The following is a 24,529-nucleotide window of genomic DNA, read 5'->3' on the forward strand; positions in this document are numbered from 1 at the left end:
CCGACTTACAGTCCATGCTTTTAAATGCGTTCTAATGACCTTGATCTCAGTAAACACTTGTTGAAAGCCCTAGGTTTGGGTAGGCAAGCAAAGAACCTGGTGACAAACAAAGAGCTAGAGAAAAGCTTGGGAAGAGGCAAAGACAAATGAGAGAAAGAAAAGTACAAAGGGTGAGATGTGATGGTGGTACACATTGCAGATGAGGTAACTAAGATTTATTGAGTGTCCACCATCTGCCTAGCATTATGGTAGATGCTTCACATATATTACTTGTTTAATACTTACAACAACAAACCACCTCCAGTTTATGCCCCAGTAAGTGCCAGACCTGAGATTACAACCCATGTCTTGTCTGATTCAATGCCCATGTGCTTTTTTTAAAAAATTTATTTATTATTTATTTTTGGCTGTGTTGGGTCTTCGTTTCTGTGCGAGGGCTTTCTCTAGTTGCGGCAAGCGGGGGCCATTCTTCATCGCAGTGCGCGGGCCTCTCACTGTCACGGCCTCTCTTGTTGCGGAGCACAGGCTCCAGACGCGCAGGCTCAGTAGTTGTGGCTCACGGGCCTAGTTGCTCTGCGGCATGTGGGATCTTCCCAGACCAGGGCTTGAACCCGTGTCCCCTGCATTGGCAGGCAGATTCTCAACCACTGCACCACCAGGGAAGCCCTGCCCATGTGCTTTTTACTAAGAATGAACCACTTCACAGTCCTCGGCCATCATCACATCCTGCAGTGAATTTAGTGACGCAGTTGATAGCTTTAAGCTTCAAGTTGGTTGGAGAAAGAAATGGTGACTGAATCTGGCCTCTGTCTCTCCATTCTCACCTATCATCATTTCCCTCTGTGAAGCATTTTGCTGTAGTCTAACTAGGCTACCCACTGTGCCCTCACTCGGGACATCTACTGGTTTCTTTTTTCAAGGAGTTATTATTAATTTTTGTTACTGTTGTTAGTAACTACTATTTATCGAATCCTACTGCATAATTTATCAGTTATTTTTCAGACACTATGAAATCTATAATATTATCCTAGTTCAGCAGATGGGGAAACCGAGGCTCAGACAGGTTAAGTAAATTGCCTAAGATTTAACAAATAATAAGTACCCAATTTGGAATTCAAACATAGGATACTCTTTGTCTCAAGTATCATTTTTTTCCTCTTTGCACGTTAATCAATATGTTTTCTTCAAGGCTCAATTTAAATTTTACTTCCTCTGTGGACCTGTGGACCTTCCCTGATTATAGGGACCTCAAGAATTTTCTCTCTCTCCAAACCTTTATTGACTGCTTACTATGAGCCAGCTACAGTGCTAGTTGTCAAGGATGTGTGTGTGTGTGTGTGTGTGTGTGTGTGTGTATATATATATATATATATATATAATATAGTGTAAATCTATGGTTAAAAAAGCCATGCATATGGAAGTTTATGTTACTAAAGAGGACAGTAGGGTTGAAGTGACAAGGAGCAAAGTCCTGGATTCGTTAGAGAGGGGACAAGTAAGTTAGAAGATTAGGTGATGCACGTGATTTGCTAGGTACTATGGAACGGTCAAGAAAATCCTCAAACATGGATTTTGTCCTTGAGATAATAATCTCCTTAGAGATACAAGAATATGACATAATATTGAAAGTGACAAGACTTTTAACCAAATGCTAAATGATACAGTATAGACCATGATTAGGGGTGCATGAAAGTGAGAAATCATTAGGGTTCATGGAAGGCTTCATGAGGAGCTGGGGCTTGTACTGAATCTTAAAGGATGGGTAGAGGATAGAACACAGGATTGGGAGTTGAAATCTGCGTTCTCATCCTGGTTTTGTTATTAACTCAGTTTCATCATCCATAAATGAAAGGTTTTTGCTAGGTAATCTCAAGGGCTTGTTTCTAATTTTTGGCAGATTTTGCTTATGGAGAATATTCCAGGCAGAAGAAAATACTTGTAAAACGGAATCACTTGATCTGTACTGTATGCATCATTAAGTTACATTATTATGAAATCCCTCTTAAGTAAACAAGTTGCTAGAATTTAGAATTAGCCAATGAAGCACAGAGATGCTCCTCATTAAGCAGAAGTCATGACAAACAAGGTACATTTTATTAAGATATTTTGGTTAACCTTGGTGCAGGCTCAGAGGTACTTATAAATAGCATGAGGTTTATTAGTTTGTGCAAATCCCTCTAACTATTCTGTCATCAACTAGAAATCATAGCTTTAAGTGGTTTGACATATAAAATAATGACTCCCTTTCTGCAGTTACCCATGAAAGCTGATTTCATTACTGTATAGTTAAATCAACACTACCGTGTTCTTTATTTGGAAAAATAAGGAATGTTGTACAACTGTTATTGCCCATCTCCATTCTCTCTCCTACATAGTCTAGGACCTTTCCTAAAAGCTGGTGTTACAGGGTGTGTGTGTATGTGTGCATGTGTGTGTGATTTTGTGTGTGTGATGGTGTGCACAAGCATTTCTTCAGAGGTATGAAATTTCGTCCTCCACCCTCCAAGATTTTGCTGCCTGGTGAGGTGGGGGTATAGTAACCACATCACTGCTGACACCAGCAAGTTTCTGGTTGGCTTCTCCTTAACCCCTGCCCTTAGGAGAAGAGTAGCTTTCCCTTTGCCTCAGCCATGTAAGGACACCCAGGGGATCCTGATATCCACAGTCAGCACAGCTTTCCCAAAATAATATCCACGGGGAAAGTGGCCAGTGTGTCTTCGCGTCTTCAGAAGCAACAAGGAGCCATGCTGGGCATTGCTTCAGCACCTGCAGTGGTGACGCTGCCTCATTGAACAAGGAAATATTGACATCTGAGTTGGACATGATCCAGACATCGAAGACTTTGAAATCTTGAAACAGAAGGAAGTGAGGCAAATGAAAATGTTGACACACTGGATTTCTAGGGCAGACACAGCCTAACAGATTTCCTAAAGCGTTGCTGATTTTGGAATAACTGTTCAGTAAGATAATCATTCCCCACCCCTCATGCTGCTGTAGAAGAAGAGACCTGCAACTCCAGTCCCCGGGAGACAAGCTCTGGGAGGAACACTTCAGGCTCTTTCACTGCTCGCCACTGACCACGGTGTCTTATGGGCACATTTTTTAAAAAAATTATTTATTTATTTATTTATGGCTGTGTTGGGTCTTCGTTTCTGTGCGAGGGCTTTCTCTAATTGCGGCGAGCGGGGGCCACTCTTCATCGCGGTGCGCGGGCCTCTCACTATCGCGGCCTCTCTTGTTGCGGAGCACAGGCTCTAGAGCGCAGGCTCAGTAGTTGTGGCGCACGGGCTTATTTGCTCCGCGGCGTGTGGGATCTTCCCAGACCAGGGCTCGAACCCGTGTCCCCTGCATTGGCAGGCGGATTCTCAACCACTGCGCCACCAGGGAAGCCCATTATGGGCACATTTGGAAGGAGACGGGCATACGTGGCTCTGAGCCTCCTGGACTCTTCTCTCCCTCTGATCTGCCACCAGAGAAGGTGCAATCCATTTAGGGCCGTGCGTGTTAAACCCACTGCCTTAGTGGGTAAAGCCTGCGGTTGTTCAGGGTTCTGGTGATTGGGGAGGGAAGTCTGTCTAATATTGGGGGGTAATGACTTAATTATATGACCACGTAATCCTCAAACCAACACCACGGATTCTCTTTGTTTTAAGTTTAGAGCATTACTCAACCTAAATTTAGAGAAAAATGAATATAATTATTACTAAGGCTTCAGGAGGGCCAGTAAATAATGCTTTCTCTTCCCCTTCAGATAGATGATCAACATGCAAGATGTCTAATAAAGGGAAGCAGAGAATGTGGCTTTAGATCTGCAGCCCCAAGGGCTTGCTAATCTTTCATCCTCTCCCCACTTCCTATTAGACAGGTATATTCATGGGTTACAAGAGGTAATTTTAGGTGTAGAATGGATAAATGTTAAAACGTTAACAGTTCATTCATTCCCTCACTCATTTATTTAGTAAGTGTTTATTGAGTGCCTACTCTGTGTCAAGCACTGTTCCCGACACTGATGAAGGAATCAGCCCCTCCACAAGCAATAGGACGTCATGTCCCACGTTTTAGAATTTCAGGGATCTCAGTTAATAAAGCTCCTTAATCTTGTACACTCTCCTGTACAAACCCTGTGACTGCTCCCATCTCCTACTGGTTCTAAATGTTTTACTGGACAAATACTGTGACCTCTTTCAAACTCAGGTTGTTAGTTCTCTTTCTAACAGACTTTTTGAAATGCTTTCACTTGTGACCATGGGATCTACCTTCTCACTGCCTGCTGAGTCTTTCTCTCATCTTCCTCCTGAAGGTCCCTCCTGAAGATCCTCCTGACCACAGGCAAATCTTGGACGGGCTCACATATGAGGGTGCACCTGGGATTTCACTGCATAAAGACCTGAGATAGGGAGAGACAGCTTCTGGCCGGTGAACCCTCTCTTTCTTTCCTGCAGTACAGAGGTTCTCAATTACAATATCTTGCTTTTAACATCTGAGAACGCAACAGTCTTGGGAAGATAACAGTGAACAAAAGAGATACGGTTCTTGAGTTGGCGCTTATACATTCTTATGGAGGAAACAGGCAGTACCCTCTTTCCCCATAAAATTTGTTTTTAAAAATTGAGTAGCATTATGAAGAAAACGAAACAGTGGTATATATTGCTTTTCATGTATTTAGGAAAAATCTAACCAGCACACTAACTTGGTTATTTTGTATGTTTTTCTTAATATTACACTCATCCTATGTCATTATAATGAGTGAAAAATTTAAAGTAATTCACATTTCCTTTTTTTTTTTTTAAATCCTGGACCTTACTACGGGACTAGCCTATACATGGATGTTTAAAGGCATCTCAGTCTTCAAATGGCCAGAGCAGAACTTTTGATCCTCTCTCTTGTTATCCAACTGGTTCCTCCCCCAAGGGTCCCACTAGAGTGTCGCGCCAGGAGGGCAGGGACTTTGTCTTATCCACTACTTCCCAAGACCTGAGAAAAGTGCTTGGCACTTATAGGAGCAGTCAGTAAATATCTATTGAATGAATGAATGACAGTACGGGGGGTAAAAAGGCATGATGGTTAATCTTATGTGTCAACTTGGCTAGTCTGTGGTGCCCAGTTATTTGGTCAAGCACTAGTCTAGATGTTGCTGTGAGGGTATTTTGTAGATGTGATTGACATTTTCAATCAGCTACTGTAAGTAAAGGAGATTCAGCCTGATGATCTGCATGGCCTCATCCTAACCCTTAAAAGCCTTAAGAGCAAAAACTGAAGTTTCTCAGAAAAGAAATTCTGTCTCAAGCCTGAAACAGAAATCCCGCCTGAGTTTTCAGCACACTACAGATTTTGGACTTGCTTTCTCTACAACTGCACGAGACAGTTCCTTAAAATAAATATCTTCTTGCGTGTATGTTGGTTCTGTTTCTGTTGGTTCCATTGGAGAACCCTGACTGATACAAAGGGGATGGCAAAAATCAGGAGGGTGACTAAAGCCCAGGAAACACTGACATGCTGGCTGTATTTCTTCCCTCTATAGAAACCCCAGGTGAATGTACACGTTTATTTTCTAGTTTGGGTTTCACTTTTCTCCCATCCGTCCCATCTCATTCACCCTCCCCTTCTCTCTGCCTCCAAAATATCCAAAGAATGCCTTAGACTGGGAAAAATGTCACTCACTGAACTGAACTCTTCTGGATATTTTCAATAGGGAAATATACCAGAACTCATTTCAGTGTAATTGGAATAAAATATAATCTTGTTTTCAGTGGCAGTTTTAAAACCCTGTTAAGAAATACCTCTGGCCTCAATCTACTTTGCAAACAGAAAGTGATTTCCTTACTGTTAACCAATTCAGTTAGATCCCCATTTACTGAGTGCTTCTGAAGTACAGAGCAGGAAGCCAAGTGAAGTGGTGCTGGCCACGGAACGGGCTGTCCTCCAGAAGCCTACAGTCGAATGAATGAAGCTGTCCAGTGTGCTCAGCTGCCTTCACCTGCAGGGCACAGAGAGCCACACAGCCACAACCTCCGTCTGCCCATCCCGCTCCTGTAACCAACCGCATTTGTGATGTCACTGTCAGTCATTAGCTCTCAATGACTCACACACATATGGCCACCTTATCTTTGATAAAGGAGGCAAGAATATACAATGGAGAAAAGACAGCCTCTTCAATAAGTGGTGCTGGGAAAACTGGACAACTACACGTAAAAGAATGAAATTAGAACAGTCCTTAACACCATACACAAAAATAAACTCAAAATGGGTTAAAGACCTAAATGTAAGGCCAGACACTATAGAACTCTTAGAGGAAAACAGAGGCAGAACACTCTATGACATAAATCACAGCAAGATCTTTTTTGACCCACCTCCTAGAGAAATGGAAATAAAAACAAAAATAAACAAATGGGGCCTAGTGAAACTTCAAAGCTTTTGCACAGCAAAGGAAACCATAAATAAGATGAAAAGGCAACCCTCAGAATGGGAGAAAATATTTGCAAACGAAGCAACTGACAAAGGATTAATCTCCAAAATTTACAAGCAGCTCATGCAGCTCAATATCAAAAAAAAAAAAAAACCCAATTGAAAAATGGGCAGAAGACCTAAATAGACATTTCTCCAAAGAAGATATACAGATTGCCAACAAACACATGAAAGGAAGCTCAACATCCCTAACCATTAGAGAAATGCAAATCAAAACTACAATGAGGTATCACCTCACACCAGTCAGAATGGCCATCATCAAAAAGTCTACAAACAATAAATGCTGGAGAGGGTGTGGAGAAAAGGGAACACTCTTGCACTGTTGGTGGGAATGTAAATTGATACAGCCACTATGGAGAACAGTATGGAGGGTTCTTTAAAAACTAAAAGTAGAACTACCATACGACCCAGCAATCCCACTACTGGGGATATACCCAGAGAAAACCATAATTCAAAGAGAGTCATGTACCACAATGTTCATTGCAGCTCTATTTACAATAGCCAGGACATGGAAGCAACCTAAGTGTCCATCGACAGATGAATGGATAAAGAAGGTATGGCACATATATACAATGGAATATTACTCAGCCATAAAAAGAAACGAAACTGAGTTATTTGTAGTGAGGTGGATGGACCTAGAGTCTGTCATACAGAGTGAAGTAAGTCAGAAAGAGAAAAACAAATACCGTATGCTAACACATGTATATGGAATCTAAAAAAAAAAATTTGTTCTGAAGAACCTAGGGGCAGGACAGGAATAAAGATGCAGACGTAGAGAATGGACTTGAGGACACGGGGAGGGGGAAGGGTAAGCTGGGATGAAGTGAGAGAGTGGCATTGACATATATAGACTACCAAATGTAAAATAGATAGCTAGTGGGAAGCAGCTGCATAGCACAGGGAGATCAGCTTGGTGCTTTGTGACCACCTAGAGGGGTGGGATAGGGAGGGTGAGAGGGACACGCAAGAGGGAGGAAGTATGGGGATATATCTATATGTATAGCTGATTCACTTTGTTATAAAGCAGAAACTAACACACCATTGTAAAACAATTATATTCCAATAAAGATGTTAAAAAAAAAATAGATGACAAGATATGCTCTCTGATGACATTGTTTGAACATATGGGCCAAAAAACTCCCCACCCCTCTTTTTTTTTAAGCTAGTTAGATTTTATTAAGCCAGTAAGTTAGATTTCTCTCTCATTCACAAAAGAATCCTATCTGTTTGAGTATAGAAGAAATTGGAGACTAGATGCCAGAAAGAAGATGAGAGAGAGAGAGAGAGATTTTGAGATTCCTGGAAAGGAAAATTAGAGTCTTAGGTTGCTGAAGGCCCTGAAGATTAGCTAAATTAAGCCATGACTAGAGAACAAAACATGGACCAAGCCAGATTTGGGCAGGGGTTTGAGGTCTAAAGAAGTTCATGAACTGTTAACACAGGCCGTCATTAGAAATCAGAGGCCCTGCCTGGATTTCTCCAGAATCCAAGATACTAAGTCAGAATGGTTAAAGTTTCATTAAAGACTGATGGCAAGACAGTGATGTGGGGTGGAGCCCAGGCTCAAAGTCTAATATGCGTATCAAGCTGGTCCAAGCTAGACTTGAGAGAGCTGTTTACATTTATGAAGACTGTTTTCACATGCATTGTGTATCCTGGAATTAATCACAGTACAGAGTTTATTTACATTTAGAAAGTTATCTGAAGGTATAGATGATTCACCATAGAGAATAGGAATGGGAGGAAAAGAAGCCAGATTACAGTATCAACATCTGGTTCTGAAGGGAAAAATTCTTTCTTGACTTTTGGGGTTCCAACTGCCCATCGGGTATGACTCTTCAGCAGATTTCACCAGTGTCCCCCATGACTTAGAATGATTTTGAGTCAGTCTCTGGTCACAGACCACCCATGCAACCATTCCATCTTAGGTGGATCTATTTGCAAATGGGCAGGCATTGTGGCCAGCAGATACAACTATATTTGCTCCAGGTTAGTACAAAAATGGCCCTGAAGTAGCTTACTTACAGCTTAGTTTTACTGAGTAATCTATCTTTCAAAACTCTAAATTCCATCTCTAGCTTCAAATGATACCTGAGGGTTTTATGAATCTATTGTCTTTATCACGTTGGAGGTTGAAACTCTCCTAATGTCTCTCCTAATGTCTGGATTGAGCACCTGTACTCATATAAAAAGATGCTTCAGTGCAGTGGTGGAAATATAAATCAAGACAAAGCAAGCACTTCTGCAGCTTCAGTATAGATACCCTTGACAATACTGCCCAGCCAAGGCTACCAGAGTAATGTGTACTAGGATACTTGGTACTAGGGTACTAGGGTACCAAGGCCGATATTAGGGATCCCTCAAATAAAAATTGTCTGGGACCAACCAGAACATATATGTCATTTGAATTCAACTGTTTATAAGCATCTAAAAGGAAAGGAGAGGATCATCTAACCATTATAGTAAAGAAAAAATATAATATTTTCTATTTCTTAAATTTAACCAGGGGGTAACATTTTTAAATACCACTTAGGTTACATCACTAACTTCACTGCTGGAGATGATGCACTGAATAGATGAAGTGATACACTTGCTTTGTTATTGACTCATTGTCTGCCTGAGCCCCTGGTTTTAGAATAGGATAAGGAAGTCAGGAACTGGAAAACCTAAGCAGCTACAGGCATGATTATAATTTCCTTGAGATAGTACTGGTCTATTATTATTCCATCTAAATATGAAGAAGTTTATAAAATCTTATCCATAACATTTTTTGGGAGACTGTATTTATCTGATGCTATATCACTGTGATTCAGAAAGAATAGCAGAGGTTGATAGAAAGTATGCTTGAAAAAATATCAAAAATCAAAGTGATAGAAACAGTAAGTAAGTTTGGAGAAGAAGCTAAAATGGACTATAGATAGTCCCCCTTTCTTACTTATTATGAATACATAAGAATTTTATAAAACATTGTGACGTAACACTCAATACATTGTGTGGTATCTAAGAACTCATCTTGAATGAAAAAGGCCTCTCTAGCAGTCATTCATTCAAAAAATTCCTATTTGGTATTTTCTCAGTTCTAACCACCAAGGAAAGAACAATAAACATAATAGACAAGGACCCTGGTGCCTATCTTTGGGAAGCTTGGAGATTAGCAGAGAGATAGAGGTTACAAAAATAATTACACAAATAAAATAATTACACATATACTCGATATTGTGGTAAGTCCTAAGGTGGAAAAGCACAGGATGTCATGAGAACAAATCACAAGGGTACAAAATATAAACCAGCAGCAGACATGTCAGTTAAGGCATTCCTGAGGTAGTAGCAATTATGGTAAGAACTGGGACAATGGAAAAATTGAGAGAAGGCCAATATTACCTTCAATCATACTAATTTTTTCTTCTGTGGTATAAAATCTGATTCTAATCCATCTAATAAAATTTTCAATTCTATGATTTCCACTGGCTCTTGTTTATAGTCTCAAATCCTAGTCTGATACTTCCCATCTCTTCATATATTATGTTAATCTTTTCCTATGGACTTTATTTTAAGCTTTTAATTTTGAAATTATTGTAGATTCCTAGAAAGTTGCAAAGATAGCACAGAGAGAGCCCAGGTACCCTTCACCCGGTTTCTCCCATTGATTATATCTTACTTAACTATTGTACAATATCAAAACCCGGAAACTGATATTGGTATAGTGTGTATAGTTCTATGTAATTTTACTACATGTTAGAGGCCCATAACCACCACTGCAATCAAGACACAAAATTATTCTACCACTGCAAAGATTTCCCTCAAGCTACCCCTTTATGATCAGTCACACCCATCTCCCTCTCCCCACCACTGTCACTAAGTCCTGGCAACCACTAATCTGTTCTTCATCTCTATAATTTTGTTATTCCAGGAGTATTATATAAATGTAATCATACAGTATATAATCTTTAAGATTGGCTTTTTTCACTTGGCTTAATGCCCTTGAAATCCATCCAAGTTGTTGCCTGTATCAATGGTTCATTACTTTTTATTGGGCTAGTACCCCACAGTGTGAATGTACAATAGTTTGTTTAACCATTCACTATTTTAGGATATTTTGGCTAATTCCTATGACCTTCTAAAGATATTAATTATAGTTATTATTATTACTTATAGCCCTTATCTTTTAACCCAACATCTAAGATTTTTGCAGGTCTGTTTTTTTGGCTAAATTTCTTTCTCTTGACTATGGGCATTTTTTCCTATTTCTTCTCATGTACAGGAATTTTTTATTATTATACTAGACATGTTGATGATGCACTGTAAAGACTGGATTTTGTTATCTTCCCTGATGATTTCTGGGTTTTGTTCTCAAAGGCAGTTAAATTACTACTGGATCCCCTAGAATGTGTAGACTTGGTTTTATGAGTTGTTAGAGTGAGTCTATTTTAGTTTTTCCCTTAACTCAAGGGGAATCTCTTATTCTTGTGACTTAGTCTTTACTCCTAAGGGTTTTAGTGGAAAGCCTAATGTATTTACCAACCAGTCCTAAATGCTGGATTCAAACTCCGAACCTTGACTTCCATATGGCGGGTAACAGCTGAAATCTCTGTTCATTCCTTTTTTTTTTTTTTTTTCCAGCTTTTCAGCTGTTGTTGTTGTTGTTTCTCCTTCTGGATTTCTTGGCATTTTACCTGTACATGTGTAGTTCAGGGATCAACCAACAATCCATGGGATTTTGAATTTCTCCTGTGGCTTCACTTCTTCCTAAAATTTCCAGGAACTCTGGAAGTATCAAACTCCATGCTCTGATTTATCAGATCAATAAAACTTCAGTTTTTTGGCAGATGTTTCACTGTCCCACATGCCCCTAGACTGGCGCCTGGCCTCAGGGGAAAAGCTGTATAAACACTGATTTCACACAGTGGAGTTCCCTTCATTGGAGAGTTGATTCTCTCCTAGTTTTTGCTTGTTTTCAGTTTCTCTTCCATGTCTTCAAGCAGATTTTTAAAACTTTTGCTCAGGGTTTATAATTTTTAATCTCCAGGAGGGTTAGTTTGATATAAACTACTCTGCCATGTCTTCACGTGATCTGTTTTTGAATTTTGGCATAAAGTTGTCTATTTATGTTTCTGTGAAAAGCATCTCTGGCATTCCTAGTCTAGCTTTCCATGGATAAAAATACATCTTTATTTTCTTTATGTGTTTCATCTTCTGACAGTTGAGGGATTTTTCTATGCTTTCTCTTGGAATTCCAATAAAATAAAGTCAATTCACCTGGAATAAAAGTTTCCTGATTTGAGATCCAATGAAACATTACTTTGTTTAAGCCCAGTGTTGTTCAAACAATCTGCTTATAAAATAAAGATCAGCTAGATGGGAACATCCTACTTATCTATTAGCTAGTCACTAAGGCCTCTTCAGAGCAGTATATATTATGCATCTAGATATCATATGGAATAGGAGGCTTTCCTCCAGCCTTTGTTTGTCCCTTAGCACCTTAGAACAGTTCTTTGATATCCTAGGGTGAAATCAAGGCAAATGCCCAGAGTTTGGTTAAAGTTTGTTTTATAATCTCTTTACTTTATCTGAATAATTCGATTTCAGTTTGCCCGACCTTTCCATTTAGTTACTGACTCTGGACAACGTTGTTTTTCTAGCCAATGGAAAAGCCCTGTTTTCTTCATTTTACCTCTCCAAATTCTACCTATCTTTGAGGGTCTATCCAGTACATATTTTCTGAATTTTCCTACCAGTGTACCTACACCACTTTATCTATCTATGTAGGTCTTTCGTCATGATATATCAGTGCACATTCCAAGCTCTACAGGGGACCAGCTAGTAGGTTTAGAAGCACTTGAGATGGGAATGGGAGTAGAAAAGAGGTGCTCTTGAAAACTACTGCTAAAGTACTTTTTTAAAATACTTTTTTTGCTAAAGTATCTTTATTTATTTATTTTTGGCTGCGTTGGGTCTTCGTTGCTGCACGCGGGTTTTCTCTAGTTGCAGTGAGCTGGGGCTACTCTTCGATGCAGTGCGCGGGCTTATCACTGCTGTGGCTTCTCTTGTTGTGGAGCATAGGCTCTAGGCGTGCAGGCTTCAGTAGTTGTGGCACACGGGCTCAGTTGCTCCGCGGCCTGTGGGATCTTCCCGGACCAGGGCTCGAACCCGTGTCCCTTGCGTTGGCAGGTGGATTCTTAACTACCGTGCCATCAGGGAAGCCCTTCCTTTAAAAAATTTATTTTTATTGCTAAAGTACTTTTAAAGCTGGTATGGCTACAATCAGATAATAGGAAGCTTCAACCTTTCTTCAAGATAAATGCTGTCCTGTCTTATTTTATAATCCATTCATAACTTTCTTTCCAGCCAGATCAGAAGATTCTCAAGGGCAAGTATCATGCCTACTCCTTTTCCCATAGCATTGACCATAGTGTTTTATACAAGAGCATAAATTTATTTGAGTGTGTTGCTTTGAATTTTGCCCATTTGGCTGAATCTGTATGTTTTCCTCATTTGTAATTTTCTAATTACCTGACAGTGTTTGTCAAATTTTGATATCCTACTAAAGAGCATGAACAAACACCTTGAAGATTCATTATTTGACTTCTGCCTGATTCTCCAGCCACAACTCAAATTATTCTCTTTCTCCCTCACTTCCTATGTTCTTGCTGCGTTGGTCTTCTCTCAGTCCTTTAACACGTCACACAATTCTTTGCCTAGAATGGACATGGCACGGTTGCGGCTTTCATCACTTAGGTGTCACATCAAATGGTAATTCCTCAAAGAGGTCTTCCTGATTACCTGGTCAAAGTTCCCTGTTCCCTTGAACCTGACCCCAAACATTCTCTTGCCCATTACTCTGTTTTACTTTCTTTGTAGCACTTCCTATTACCTGAAATTATGCTCTCTACACTTGCTTGTTTGTTTACTGCCTGTCTTCCCACGTTAGCATCGAAACTCCATGAGAGCAAGGAACTTCGTCTCATTCAGAGCAGTACCCCCAATGCTCAGAACCGTGAGTGAATATTTGAGTCATCACCCTGTGTGCCATCTTGAAAACAATTTGTCGTGGATCCAGTATTTCAAGGCACATAATTGTCAAATGATATCAGTGAAAAATGCCACAGAAGTAGAGACTATAGGGATTTTTGAAAAGAATAAACAAAGCATTATTTTAATGCAGAGTGAGAACACAGGTCATAAGATCTACCAGTGAAAAGCAAAGGAAAAATACTGACAATGTCTTGTATATAATAATAGCTAATACTTATTGAGTTCTTACTATGTACTAGGTATTGTTCCAAATAATAGACTTTAAAAGAAGTAACAAAACTCATTTAGTCCTTATGATAACTGAGAGATAGGTATACTATAGTAATCTCTATTTTATGGTTGATGACACTGAGACCAGAGGTTAGATAAGGAGTTACATAGGTTGATTTGTCTGAAGTTCTAAAGCCAGTAAGTGGCAGACCTGGGAATTAAATCCAAGCAGTCTGATTCCATTCTGTGGTTGTAACCACCGTGCTATAGTGCCTCATTGCCACTTAGGAGTAAGAGTTTGTTCACTTTAGTTCTCTCATTTATTTATTAAGTAGATCTGGAATTATTCTTTTCTGTATAGTTTTACAACTATATAGTTTAAAATAAAGAATAATGGACTTTGGGTTGAGTTGCAGGCCCAAGTATGTTATTAACCTATGTAAACTTCAACCTAACATCTTCAATTGTCAATTTTCAAATATGTGAAATGAAGGGTGGTTGGAGCCTTCTTAAAGATAAACGAATATTTCATAATTTTTTTCTGTTATGAGAGCTCTGGGCACCATGCTGCTGGTGAATTTCAGAAGAAGATTGTTAAGAATATTTAATATATTACCTGGACTTTATTCATCTCCAGTTTGTTCTTCTCATTAGTGCTCTGGTCTTGTTTGCCAGCTCCTTTTTTCTGAGGGCCTTTTCCAAAGAAGATGTAATTTACAAAGGCATATTCCAGCAAAGCCAGGAACACAAACACAAAGCAACCCATCAGGTAAATATCAATTGCTTTGACATAAGGGATCTTTGGCAGGGTCTCCCTGAGGTGAGTGCTGATGGTTGTCATTGTCAGCACCGTGGTGATTCCTATGAAACAGAAAGACACAGCTTAGCTGAGCGCACTTGTTAAGTTCCCTTTTTAAGATTGAGAGGACAGATGCCGATCTTTTGTTGGTGCTCCAGAATGATGGCAGCAATGCAATAAACCACAGGGCAAAAAGGGCAGACAATTTGAAAGACAAAGCTGCAGGCTCCCTACGTAGTCCATAAGTAAATCATAAAATGGGATGCTCTGTGAGTGTTGGGTTGAAAACTGTTTTTTTAAAAAAAATAATGCACAAAGGAAAAAGAAAAGTAGAGGGAAATATTCAAATCTCATTGATATGCCCACTGCTTACTGTCAAATGTCCCTCATTCTGCTACACGCCACCTCCTTCTTTCCTTCCTTCTCTCAGCGTCTCTGTCATGTCCCTCCTAAATCTGTCCTTGTAATACTAATCACCACAGCACTCACTACCGAACTGAAAGTTGGTGACCAGTTTGAGGAGACCTATTTCATCGCATGCAACTGTAATACACCCAGGTCACAGGGTCAGTACGGTCTTTTAAAATTATAATGCATCATTCATAGTGATTCAACATGAAAAGAAGAAACAAATAAGAAATTTCATGATTTGCATCAAGTATTTGATATACGTATTTTAAAATATAACATAATCTTATTGCTTTTTTTTTTTTTTTTTCAAATATTACCTCTAGTTCCTTGATTCCAGAGACTAGAATGAATTAGTTCCCCGGAGTCAGGAAAAGACTTCCTAAAAATTCAACTTGTTAAAGAAATTTAAGAGTGTAGTCTTTTTAAAAGGAAGATTCTGCTTTGTCTACTTTGTTAAATATGGCATTCTTAACAATATAATGTTTGTGTGTCTGTATAATATTTTGTGTTGATTATGGTGATGAAATGATAATTGGGAAAAATAGGAAGTGATACTTATATCTAATACTAAACTCTGCTGTAATACTAATATTACACATTTGTATAGTGTTTTTACAGTTTTAAACACTTAAACAGCTATGAATTATATGGCTGTCATAACAGCCTGCTGAGTGTGATAAGGCAGGTATATAATTCCCATTTTATATCTGAGTAAACAGAAACTCTGAGATTAGTTATTTTGCTGTAGATCACCCAGCTAGGGGCAAAAAGCAAGGAGGTATGAAGCAAAGGCATTTAAAATAAAAGCAGAGAGATGAAAAAGTAAAACGTGAAACTTGACGGAGGTCCTTAAAAATTAAGATAGGAAATGTGAAATGGATATTGAAGACAAAGGAGAACTGGCAAAGGGAATGGAAGTTAGAAAATGAAAAGGGAAGAAAATAGTTTAGCACTCATTTGCCAGCCAGATTATTCTATTCAGATTCCCTGATTTGACTACTAAACTTCAGGAGAACAGATAAAGTAGGAAGTCAGAACTACCATACAAAAGGTTAAAATAGTTCAGATCAGTGATAAATTTAAATGTCTGGACTGATATTAAATGCCATCATGAGTCATCCTATTTATTTCTTTGAATAAAGTTTTAAATTTCCCCTAATATAATTCTACCTAATGTTCTGTACAGAAGCAATAATTCATTAAGATCTACTAATTCCACTTCTGCTTCTACTCCTTGGCTTAAATTTTTTAAGCAAGAAGGGCTAGTAAATAAACGTCTTTTCACTTAGATAAGTTTTTAAATACCTTAGGTTTTACATTTCAAAGAACAGGTTTATTCAGCATCTCTATATGCTGACACCTCTAATCAAAATATTATTAGCTTTGAGGATAGATGTGTAAAGAGAGCCACAATTCATGACCTTGATAGTTCATATTCTCTGCTGTAGACACTGTCTGATGTTTTTTCTTGAACCATAGCGTATACACATATTCATGTTCATATTCAAATAATATGTGCAGATACATGTGTATGATATGATAAATTATTTGTCTTCTTTCCTTAGTCTTGTAATGTTCAAAGGTTGATAAGGGGCTGCCAGCACTTGACTCTGTGAGCCTTATATACTCAACCAATAGAGATGGGCTATAGAGTTGACAATTAGTCTAGGGGTGAAAGGGTATATGCTGATCATCTAATCCAGTTCCGTAGTCTCAGAAGAGAAGAGCTGTATATGTTATCTTAGTAATAAATGATGTTCTTTTGCATGTGTGTGTGTGTGTCTGTAAATAAGCCCCAGAAAGTGGTAACTGAAATGGCTCTAGGGTTAAATACGAGGCAGACCCACACATACCCAGATACATCAGACAGACCTTACATATTCTAACTTTCCAAGGAATCCTTTAAAATCTCAAATATAACCTTTTAGTTTACAGCAATTACTCAACCATGGCAAGACTAGTTCTGAATTCTGTTTCCCCGGGAAGGAAACCATTTTTTATTCTGTCCTGATCACAGATCATTAATATAGCTGATGAATTGTTTGTGCCTTATTCAAGTAGAAGGAGCTCTATTTAAGGGAGACAGAGCGATACAATTTAACTATAGTTAATATTTGAAAGATAATATTGACATGGCTTGTTAATGGTCACAAGGTTTAGCTTTCTCCAAATCCATTTGAGAATAATGCAATAATGTTCTCCACTGTAAAGAGAAGGAACCAAAGAAGAAATCACAAAGTTAGTAAAATATTAGTGTAATGAGAATTTTAAAATATTCTCTAAGAAGCACTTACATAGCGTTGAGTGTACTCCAAGATTTGTTTTTTATTTTGGTAAAATGATAAAAAGATATTACGTTGTAAAACATTCACCCTGTAAGTGCTTACACATAGATGTTTTATTATCCAGCAGTCTTATGGTAATCTCATTCTCTGGCTCTCTGTGAGAGACACCCTTGCCTGTAATTCTTATCATTCATTGGTTGTGGTTTGACGTTAAATCCCACCAGCTCTCTGTAGTGCTGGGAATGCATTACCTAGTGCGACTCTGGCTGCAGAGGCATCATAGTTGATCCAAAATGACACCCAGGACAGAATTGTAATCAGTGTGGAAGGCATGTAGGTTTGCAAAATGAAGTAACCAATGTTTCTCTTTAGACGAAAACTTAGTGACAGTCGTGGATATGCCCCTGAGTGAAAAAAAAAAATAAAAGAAAATAAAATCAGATGGTCATTTGGTGGGAGCCATCTCCTTTTTCATCATCGCTAGTTCATTTTGGGGGAGACATCCTCACCTGTTGTGAACTCCACCTTCTTGGACACCATCTTATAGTCAACAATTGAAAACTGAGGAAGCTCAATTTTATTCACTCCTGTTACTGCTCCTTCTCCTCCATTCCAGTAAAACTCGATGTCATCAGTGGTGTAGCCATCTGAAACCAAGAAACAGCAGAGTTAAACAGGATTCAGTTGGCCTAGAAATTCATTTTGAAGACAGTTGGGGATTTGGAGAGAAATTTCCCAGCAATTGATGATAAGATGATTTTGCTTTAAATTGGGATAACACAAGAGGTTTCATGTTGAGTGCTGTTTCTGACAGGCTGGTTGTGGCTGCCTTGAGAAGATGGATATACTTGGCTGTACTGAACATAACCTCTGTGATCATTCAGTGATATCTGATATCACTGCTGCATATTTATTCTCATTGTGTCCACTAATGAGCACTCTTCGGTTAGATTGAGGGATGCCCGAATTCTAGGTGCCTGGGCATAGATTTTGACTATGTGTTATTTAACAACAACAAGTATAATAATTGAGCACATATTTGTTAAAAGGGGAACAGAAAGGATAAAGGGATGGGGTATAATAAAAGATCAAATTAGTACGGACCCATTAAATGATCAAGACATTCAAAAAAGAGTATACATTTTTTCAAAGAAAATTAGGTAAGCTTCTCTTTATAGCCTTTGACTATAGCTAATATATAGGTGAACATTTTAGGAAATATGTGAATTTTTGATCATATTTTTATATCTTAATACTTATGGTAGTGAGGTTTAAGTAATTTAAGGCGAATGTGTAGAGGATTGTAGATTGTGGTAGAAGGATCTATCTTAAAATCTATTTCCCCTTCCATTTCTGCTCCCAATTGCCATGGGTCTGCTTGGGTTATGGTCATATATTAGAGTAGCTTGCATAAAAAATGTATTAATATATTAAAAAATCTAAAAATCATTTAAAACATATAGAAGGCTTTATATTTGTATCTTTCTATCTGCTAGAGACAAAAAAAGATCTTTCTAAGGTTATTTCCTATTTTTATTGACCTCAAATAAAAAAGCATCAAATCCTTTTCCATTAGAATTACTAGAGCTTATGTTTCAAAAGTAACCATATAGGGCTTCCCTGGTGGCGCAGTGGTTGAGAGCCTGCCTGCCAATGCAGGGGACACGGGTTCGTGCCCTGGTCTGGGAAGATCCCACATGCCGCGGAGCAACTGGGCCCGTGAGCCATAATTACTGAGCCTGCGCGTCTGGAGCCTGTGCTCCTCAACAAGAGAGGCCGCGATAGTGAGAGGCCCGCGCACCGCGATGAAGAGTGGCCCCCGCTTGCCGCAACTAGAGAAAGCCCTCGCACAGAAACGAAGACCCAACACAGCCATAAAAAAAAAAAAAAAAGTAACCATATAATGTAGTAGATATTTTGCCTACTAACTTTTGATTAAACCAGAAACATTTTCTCAAGAGATAAAGAGTAATATATTTAAAATTTAGAAGTTGAATGCCAAGTGCCAAAGAATCACCAACAACATATCACTGAAAGAATGTAAGAAACTTTAAGGTCTTCTTCCTTTTTATTTTGAGGGGAAATAAAATTATCTTCACTATATTGCTTTAAACACTTCTAGCTTCTCTTCAAAAAGCTCTTTTTTGAATTCTTATCCCTGAACTCATTGCACTCACAACTGTCTTGTATTTGTTACTTTTGCCACTCTATACAGGATATTATTTACTATAATATGTTTCAATTTGTTTTATTTTATTTCTCTTAAAACCATCTTCTTCTAGTTCAAGAACTTGCCCTTTCTTCAAAGGGTAATCTTTCATATTCAGTAACCTATTTTACAATGACCCAAGTAGAGCATAGCAATGGAAGATATTTACTTTTAGATATAATCTTCGGTGTCTGAGAGGCTGTGAGACCCTCGATACCCACTGGACTTAGAGCAATTTACATGGAACTAATTGGCATGTTGGGGATTTCCACCAAATTTGGGTATGGCTCTGTAAGACTGTGATTCTTAACATCTCTTTGAGAATCTGATAAAACCTTCTGAACTCAAGAGAATGAGAAGACAAGCCACAGATTGGGTGAAAATATATACAAAAGACACATCTGATAAAGGAATGTTATCCAAAATATACAAGGAGATCTTAAACCTTGACAGTAAGAAAACAAAAAACCTGAATAAAAATGGGCCAAAGACCTTAACAGACATCTCACCAAAGGAGATATACAGATGGCAAATAAGCATATGAAAAGATGCTCCACATGACATGCTGTTAGTGAAACGCAAATTAAAACAATAATGTGATGCTACTGTACACCTATTAGAATCGTCAAAATCTGGAACACTGACATCACCAAATGCTGGAGAGGATGTGGAGCAGCAAGAACTCTCATTCACTGCTGGTGGAAATGCAAAATGGAACAGCCACTTTGGAAGAGAGTTTGGCAGTTTCTTACAAAACTAAACACGCTCTAATCATATGACCTAGCAATCATGCTCCTTGGTTTCTAGCCAAAGTAATTGAAAACTTGTGTCTACACAAAAACCTGTACACAGATGTTTACAGTAGCTTTATTCATAATTGCCAAAACTTGGGAGCAACCAAGATGTCTTTTGGTCCTTTGATACTGTCATACACATAGGTAATGGTATATTGCTCAGTGCTAAAAGGAAATGAGCTATCAAGCCATGAAAAAACATGGAAGAAACTTACATGCATATTATAAAGTGAAAGAAGTCAATCTGAGAAGGCCACATACTGCATGATTCCAACTATGTGACATTCTGGAAAAGGCAAAACTATGGAGACGGTAAGATCAGTGGTTGCCAGGGGTTGGGGGTGGGGAGGGATGAATGTACAGAACACAGATCTTTAGAGAGCAATGAAAATACTCCATATGTTACTATAGTGGGAGACAAATGTCATTATGCATTTGTCTAAACCCATAGAATGGACAACACTAAGAGTGAACCCGAAAGTAAATTATTGACTCTGGGTGATAATGATGTGTCCACATCATTTCATCAATTGTAACAAATGCACCACTTTGGTGGAGGATGTTGATAACAGGGGAGGCTATGCATGTGTGGCGGCAGAGGGTATATGGGAAATCTCTGTACCTTCCCCTCAATTTTGCTGTGAACATAAAACTGCTTTAAAAAATATTCTTAAAAAAACTTCCGAAAAAACTCTACAGAAAAACATATATATAATACATATGTATAGATAGGTAAATAAATACAATTTGATGGTAATTTCAGAGAATCATGGCTTCCCCTGGAGCCCATTTAAGTGTTCTAGAATAAGAACCTCCTCTCGGAGGGGAAATGGCTAGTGGCAACACGACAGCTTAAACTCAGCCCTGATGCTCTTCCTTCCACTTCCCATTCAACTATGAACTTCTAAGCCCAGCATGAAGTGGGATCTGGGGAATGTGAGGTCTCAGCTCTGTCTGGATCTAGTAGACAATGATGTCATGGGATGTTTTTCCCCTCAGGGACAGGAGAGAACTGGGGGACTACTGGCATGGGGTACTTGGATGGGGTTAGAACAGTGAGATTAAGGAAGAAAGCTGGACGCAGGGATTTGGGGGGACTATTAAATGGAGGCTGCTGCCACTTGTGTGACTATTTGGAGGAACTGCTGTTTTCACAGTCCTTTAATAAGATGTAGGAGAGTTTAAAAAGTGGGGAGAGAGAGGAAGAGAGAGAGAGAGACTACCTCCTGGTGCATCAGTAGGGGAATGACAGCTTGCCTGGAGCCCACCATGCTTTTCATCTAGCTAGAACACTGTTTCCATTTACGGTGCTCTGGCAGCTGGGTCCAAATCCCAAGGGATATTCAAGAGAAACACAACGATATTTATAAGAAAATCCAGTCATCCTACAGAAGGAAAATAAGCATAAGGTCCAGAATAGATGGCTCCTCGTGAGAAGAGCTGGTGGAGGAAGCAGATGATAGTTTGAACTTTTCATTTCCCATCTTTATTCAAAATTTGGGAACATATAAGGATATCTGATTAGAGCACAAAAACTTCCTTACTTCCTTGTACTAAAACCCATAGTTTTTAATTAAAAAAGAGTGTTAGATAAATTGAAAAGAAGATGGCCACTGATGAGGCCAGATTAGTGGATTGGAAGACAGTTTGAACAAAATTATAGAGATTTGGAAAGCATAAGGGCTTTGAAAGACTCATCTAGGAGAGCTAACATATGAATAGTGGGCATTCTTGACAGAAGAAGAGGAGCCATAATACACAAAAAGAAAATACAAATTTCCCTGAATTTAATAAACTGTTTTGCATATTGAAGGGCTCATTATATTATGTTACCCTGATATCACTCCTGAACTCCAAGGGTAAAAGAATAATTTTACAATCTTCCAGACACAAAGTACAAGGTATTTTCACAGGAAAAACTATCAGACTTCTGAAAGGAAAGGACTATAGAATAACAATTCAGAACATCTAGAGTAAAGGCAAAGGACAGCAACTCAGAGACTCAAGAGTCCCATTCCCCGCCAAAATACCACTTCTTTCCAGAGAAGAATTCCAGAGAATATATCACCCAGGGACCTGTTTGAGGAAATTATTCTACAGAAGACTCCAGTCAAACAAATGAATCAGGATGGATAACTAAGACATCATCAGGGAAAGCTCATTGGAAACGGGGGGCTGTGTAAAGAATTATAAGACTACTTTGCTCAAATCTATGCAAACAAATTTGAAAATTTGAATAAAATGGATAACTTTCTCATAAGAAAAACATTTGCTAAAGCCCAAATCAGGGGAGACAGAAGATCAAAATAGCTTGATGTTACCCCCTACAAACAAATAAACACCAGACTCAAACATTTAAGACTGATAATTCTATTTCTACTTAAACAGTTCCAAAGTATAGGGGAAAAATGAAAACTTCCAAATTGTTTTCATAAACTAAGGAGAACATATTAGCAAAACAAGATCCAGCAGTACAATAAATAACAATGCATAACTAGTGGGGTTTATTCTAGGAGTGCAAATGATTCAATATTAGAAAATCTAGTAATATACTTCATTATATTAACAGATCTAAGGAGAAAAAAGCATATGATTATATACACAGGTGCTAAAAAGGCATTTGACAAAATTTAATAGCCAGTCTGTTTGTTTTTTAACAAAACAAACATCACTCAATAAATATGCATAGATGGATATTTCCGTAACATGGTAAGACATATCTATCTCACGCTCAAAGCCAGAATCACGCTTATTGTGGAAACACTAGAATATTCCCATGAAAGTTAAGAACAAAATAAGAGTGTCCACTACCATTGCTATTATTTTTAACATTGTTCTGGAAATACTAGTCATTAGGGAAAAGAAAGAAAATTGAACTATAAAGTTGGAAAACTGCTGGTTAATCTATTAAGATTTGTTAATTATACAACTGTATATCCAGTAAACCCCAAAGAATTCACTGAGAGACTTTTACAAACAATAGAATTAGTATGATTATGGGGTACAAAATTACTACACAGAAATGGGTAGCTTTCATATATAAAAACAAAAATTTATAATGGAAGAAAAGACCCTTTTTAAAATAGAGACAAGAAATATCTAGTAATAAACTTAGAAACAGGCAAGACTTATATGAAGCAACATTTGAAACACTTTTGAAAAGCACAAAAGAAGCCTTGAACAAATAAAAAGACATACCATGTTTTGAATAGGAAGACTCAACATCCTTAAGTTCATTTGCAACTTAATGTGATTGCCTAGTAATACCAATGAGCTTTTCGTTTTGGGAACTAGACAAAGTGATTCTAAAGTTAAAATAAACAGATTGGAAAATCTAAGACAGCTCTAAAAAATAAGACTCCTGGCTTTGTGCTACTAACCTTAACTTGACAGCCAGGCACTAACCTATTTTTGTGTCTTACTCATTCAATGAGTAGGTATTTATTGAGTGCTGACTATGTGCCAGGGGGTGGAAAGTTACTGTGGCTACAGTGGTGAATAAAACTGACATGGCTCCTGCCCTCTTGGAGCTTGCATATTTCATGTAAAATGTTACATATTTCACCACAAAATTCCTTTCTAAATCCTTCTGTATGGATTGGCTTTCTTTAGCATGTGTTTTAATCTTTAGGAAAGCTTTGCAACAAGGTAGTGGATAAGATTTAGGTAGCCTTATTAAATGAAGTTAAGTGATGTCAAAGGTGATATTTGAGGCACTCCTTTTGTTGGTGCAGCTCATACAGTATAGATGGCTCTGGAACCAGGAATCCTGGTTTTAGCTTTCTGTGGTCCTGGAGTCAACACATGGCAGGAGCTACCTGACTACCAGCTTCCCAATTGTGGTGAAGCCATCAGTCCCCTTGGAGGGCCAGTCTGCACTGTGATACTGGGAGTCATTTCTAGTTGCCCAGCCTAGAGCCTACTACCTCTGTCTTTTAATTTTGTAAGCACCACTTTCTTCTATTGAATCTCTTTCTGCTTAAGCTAGCCAAATGGACTTCTGTTATATGCAGCAGAATCTGGATTGATACATTCTCTTTCTCTTCTGGGGAAGAATTATTTGCTCCAGATTTGGAATTACCAGAGCTTTCCAGGAAAACCCCTGTTGGCTTGTGCTGGTCATTCATTTGCTGTTTCTGTGCCTCTCCTGCTTTCTATACTCTGCTCTGTACCCCTGGGGCTGGGCTTCCTGTCTCTCTGGCTTCCTGTTAGATGCTGCCCCTAGGAAGAATAGGCTGAAGATTAGAAGGTAGAAGGAGGAGGCGAGGCTCTTGATTCTGTCTCTGGCAGTGTGGCCATGTTGCTGGTGATTGCTGCCAGGGCA

At 38.6% G+C, this 24,529-nt stretch overlaps 1 protein-coding gene across 1 annotated transcript in view; it reads right to left on the reverse strand.

The window, feature by feature from the left end:
• GABRB1 (gamma-aminobutyric acid type A receptor subunit beta1) overlaps positions 1 to 24,529 on the reverse strand; it is a 405,998-nt gene that overhangs the window by 4,838 nt on the left and 376,631 nt on the right. The window contains exons 6-8 of the mRNA XM_082390697.1: positions 17,712 to 17,849; positions 17,454 to 17,606; positions 14,324 to 14,568 (exon numbers count right to left, since the gene is read on the reverse strand). Of these exons, the coding sequence (XP_082246823.1) occupies positions 14,324 to 14,568; positions 17,454 to 17,606; positions 17,712 to 17,849 (536 nt within the window). The remainder of the gene's footprint in view (positions 1 to 14,323; positions 14,569 to 17,453; positions 17,607 to 17,711; positions 17,850 to 24,529) is intronic.

Source organism: Balaenoptera borealis, assembly GCF_965194805.1.
Source record: "Balaenoptera borealis genome assembly, chromosome: 4".
NCBI classification, from domain to species: domain Eukaryota; kingdom Metazoa; phylum Chordata; class Mammalia; order Artiodactyla; family Balaenopteridae; genus Balaenoptera; species Balaenoptera borealis.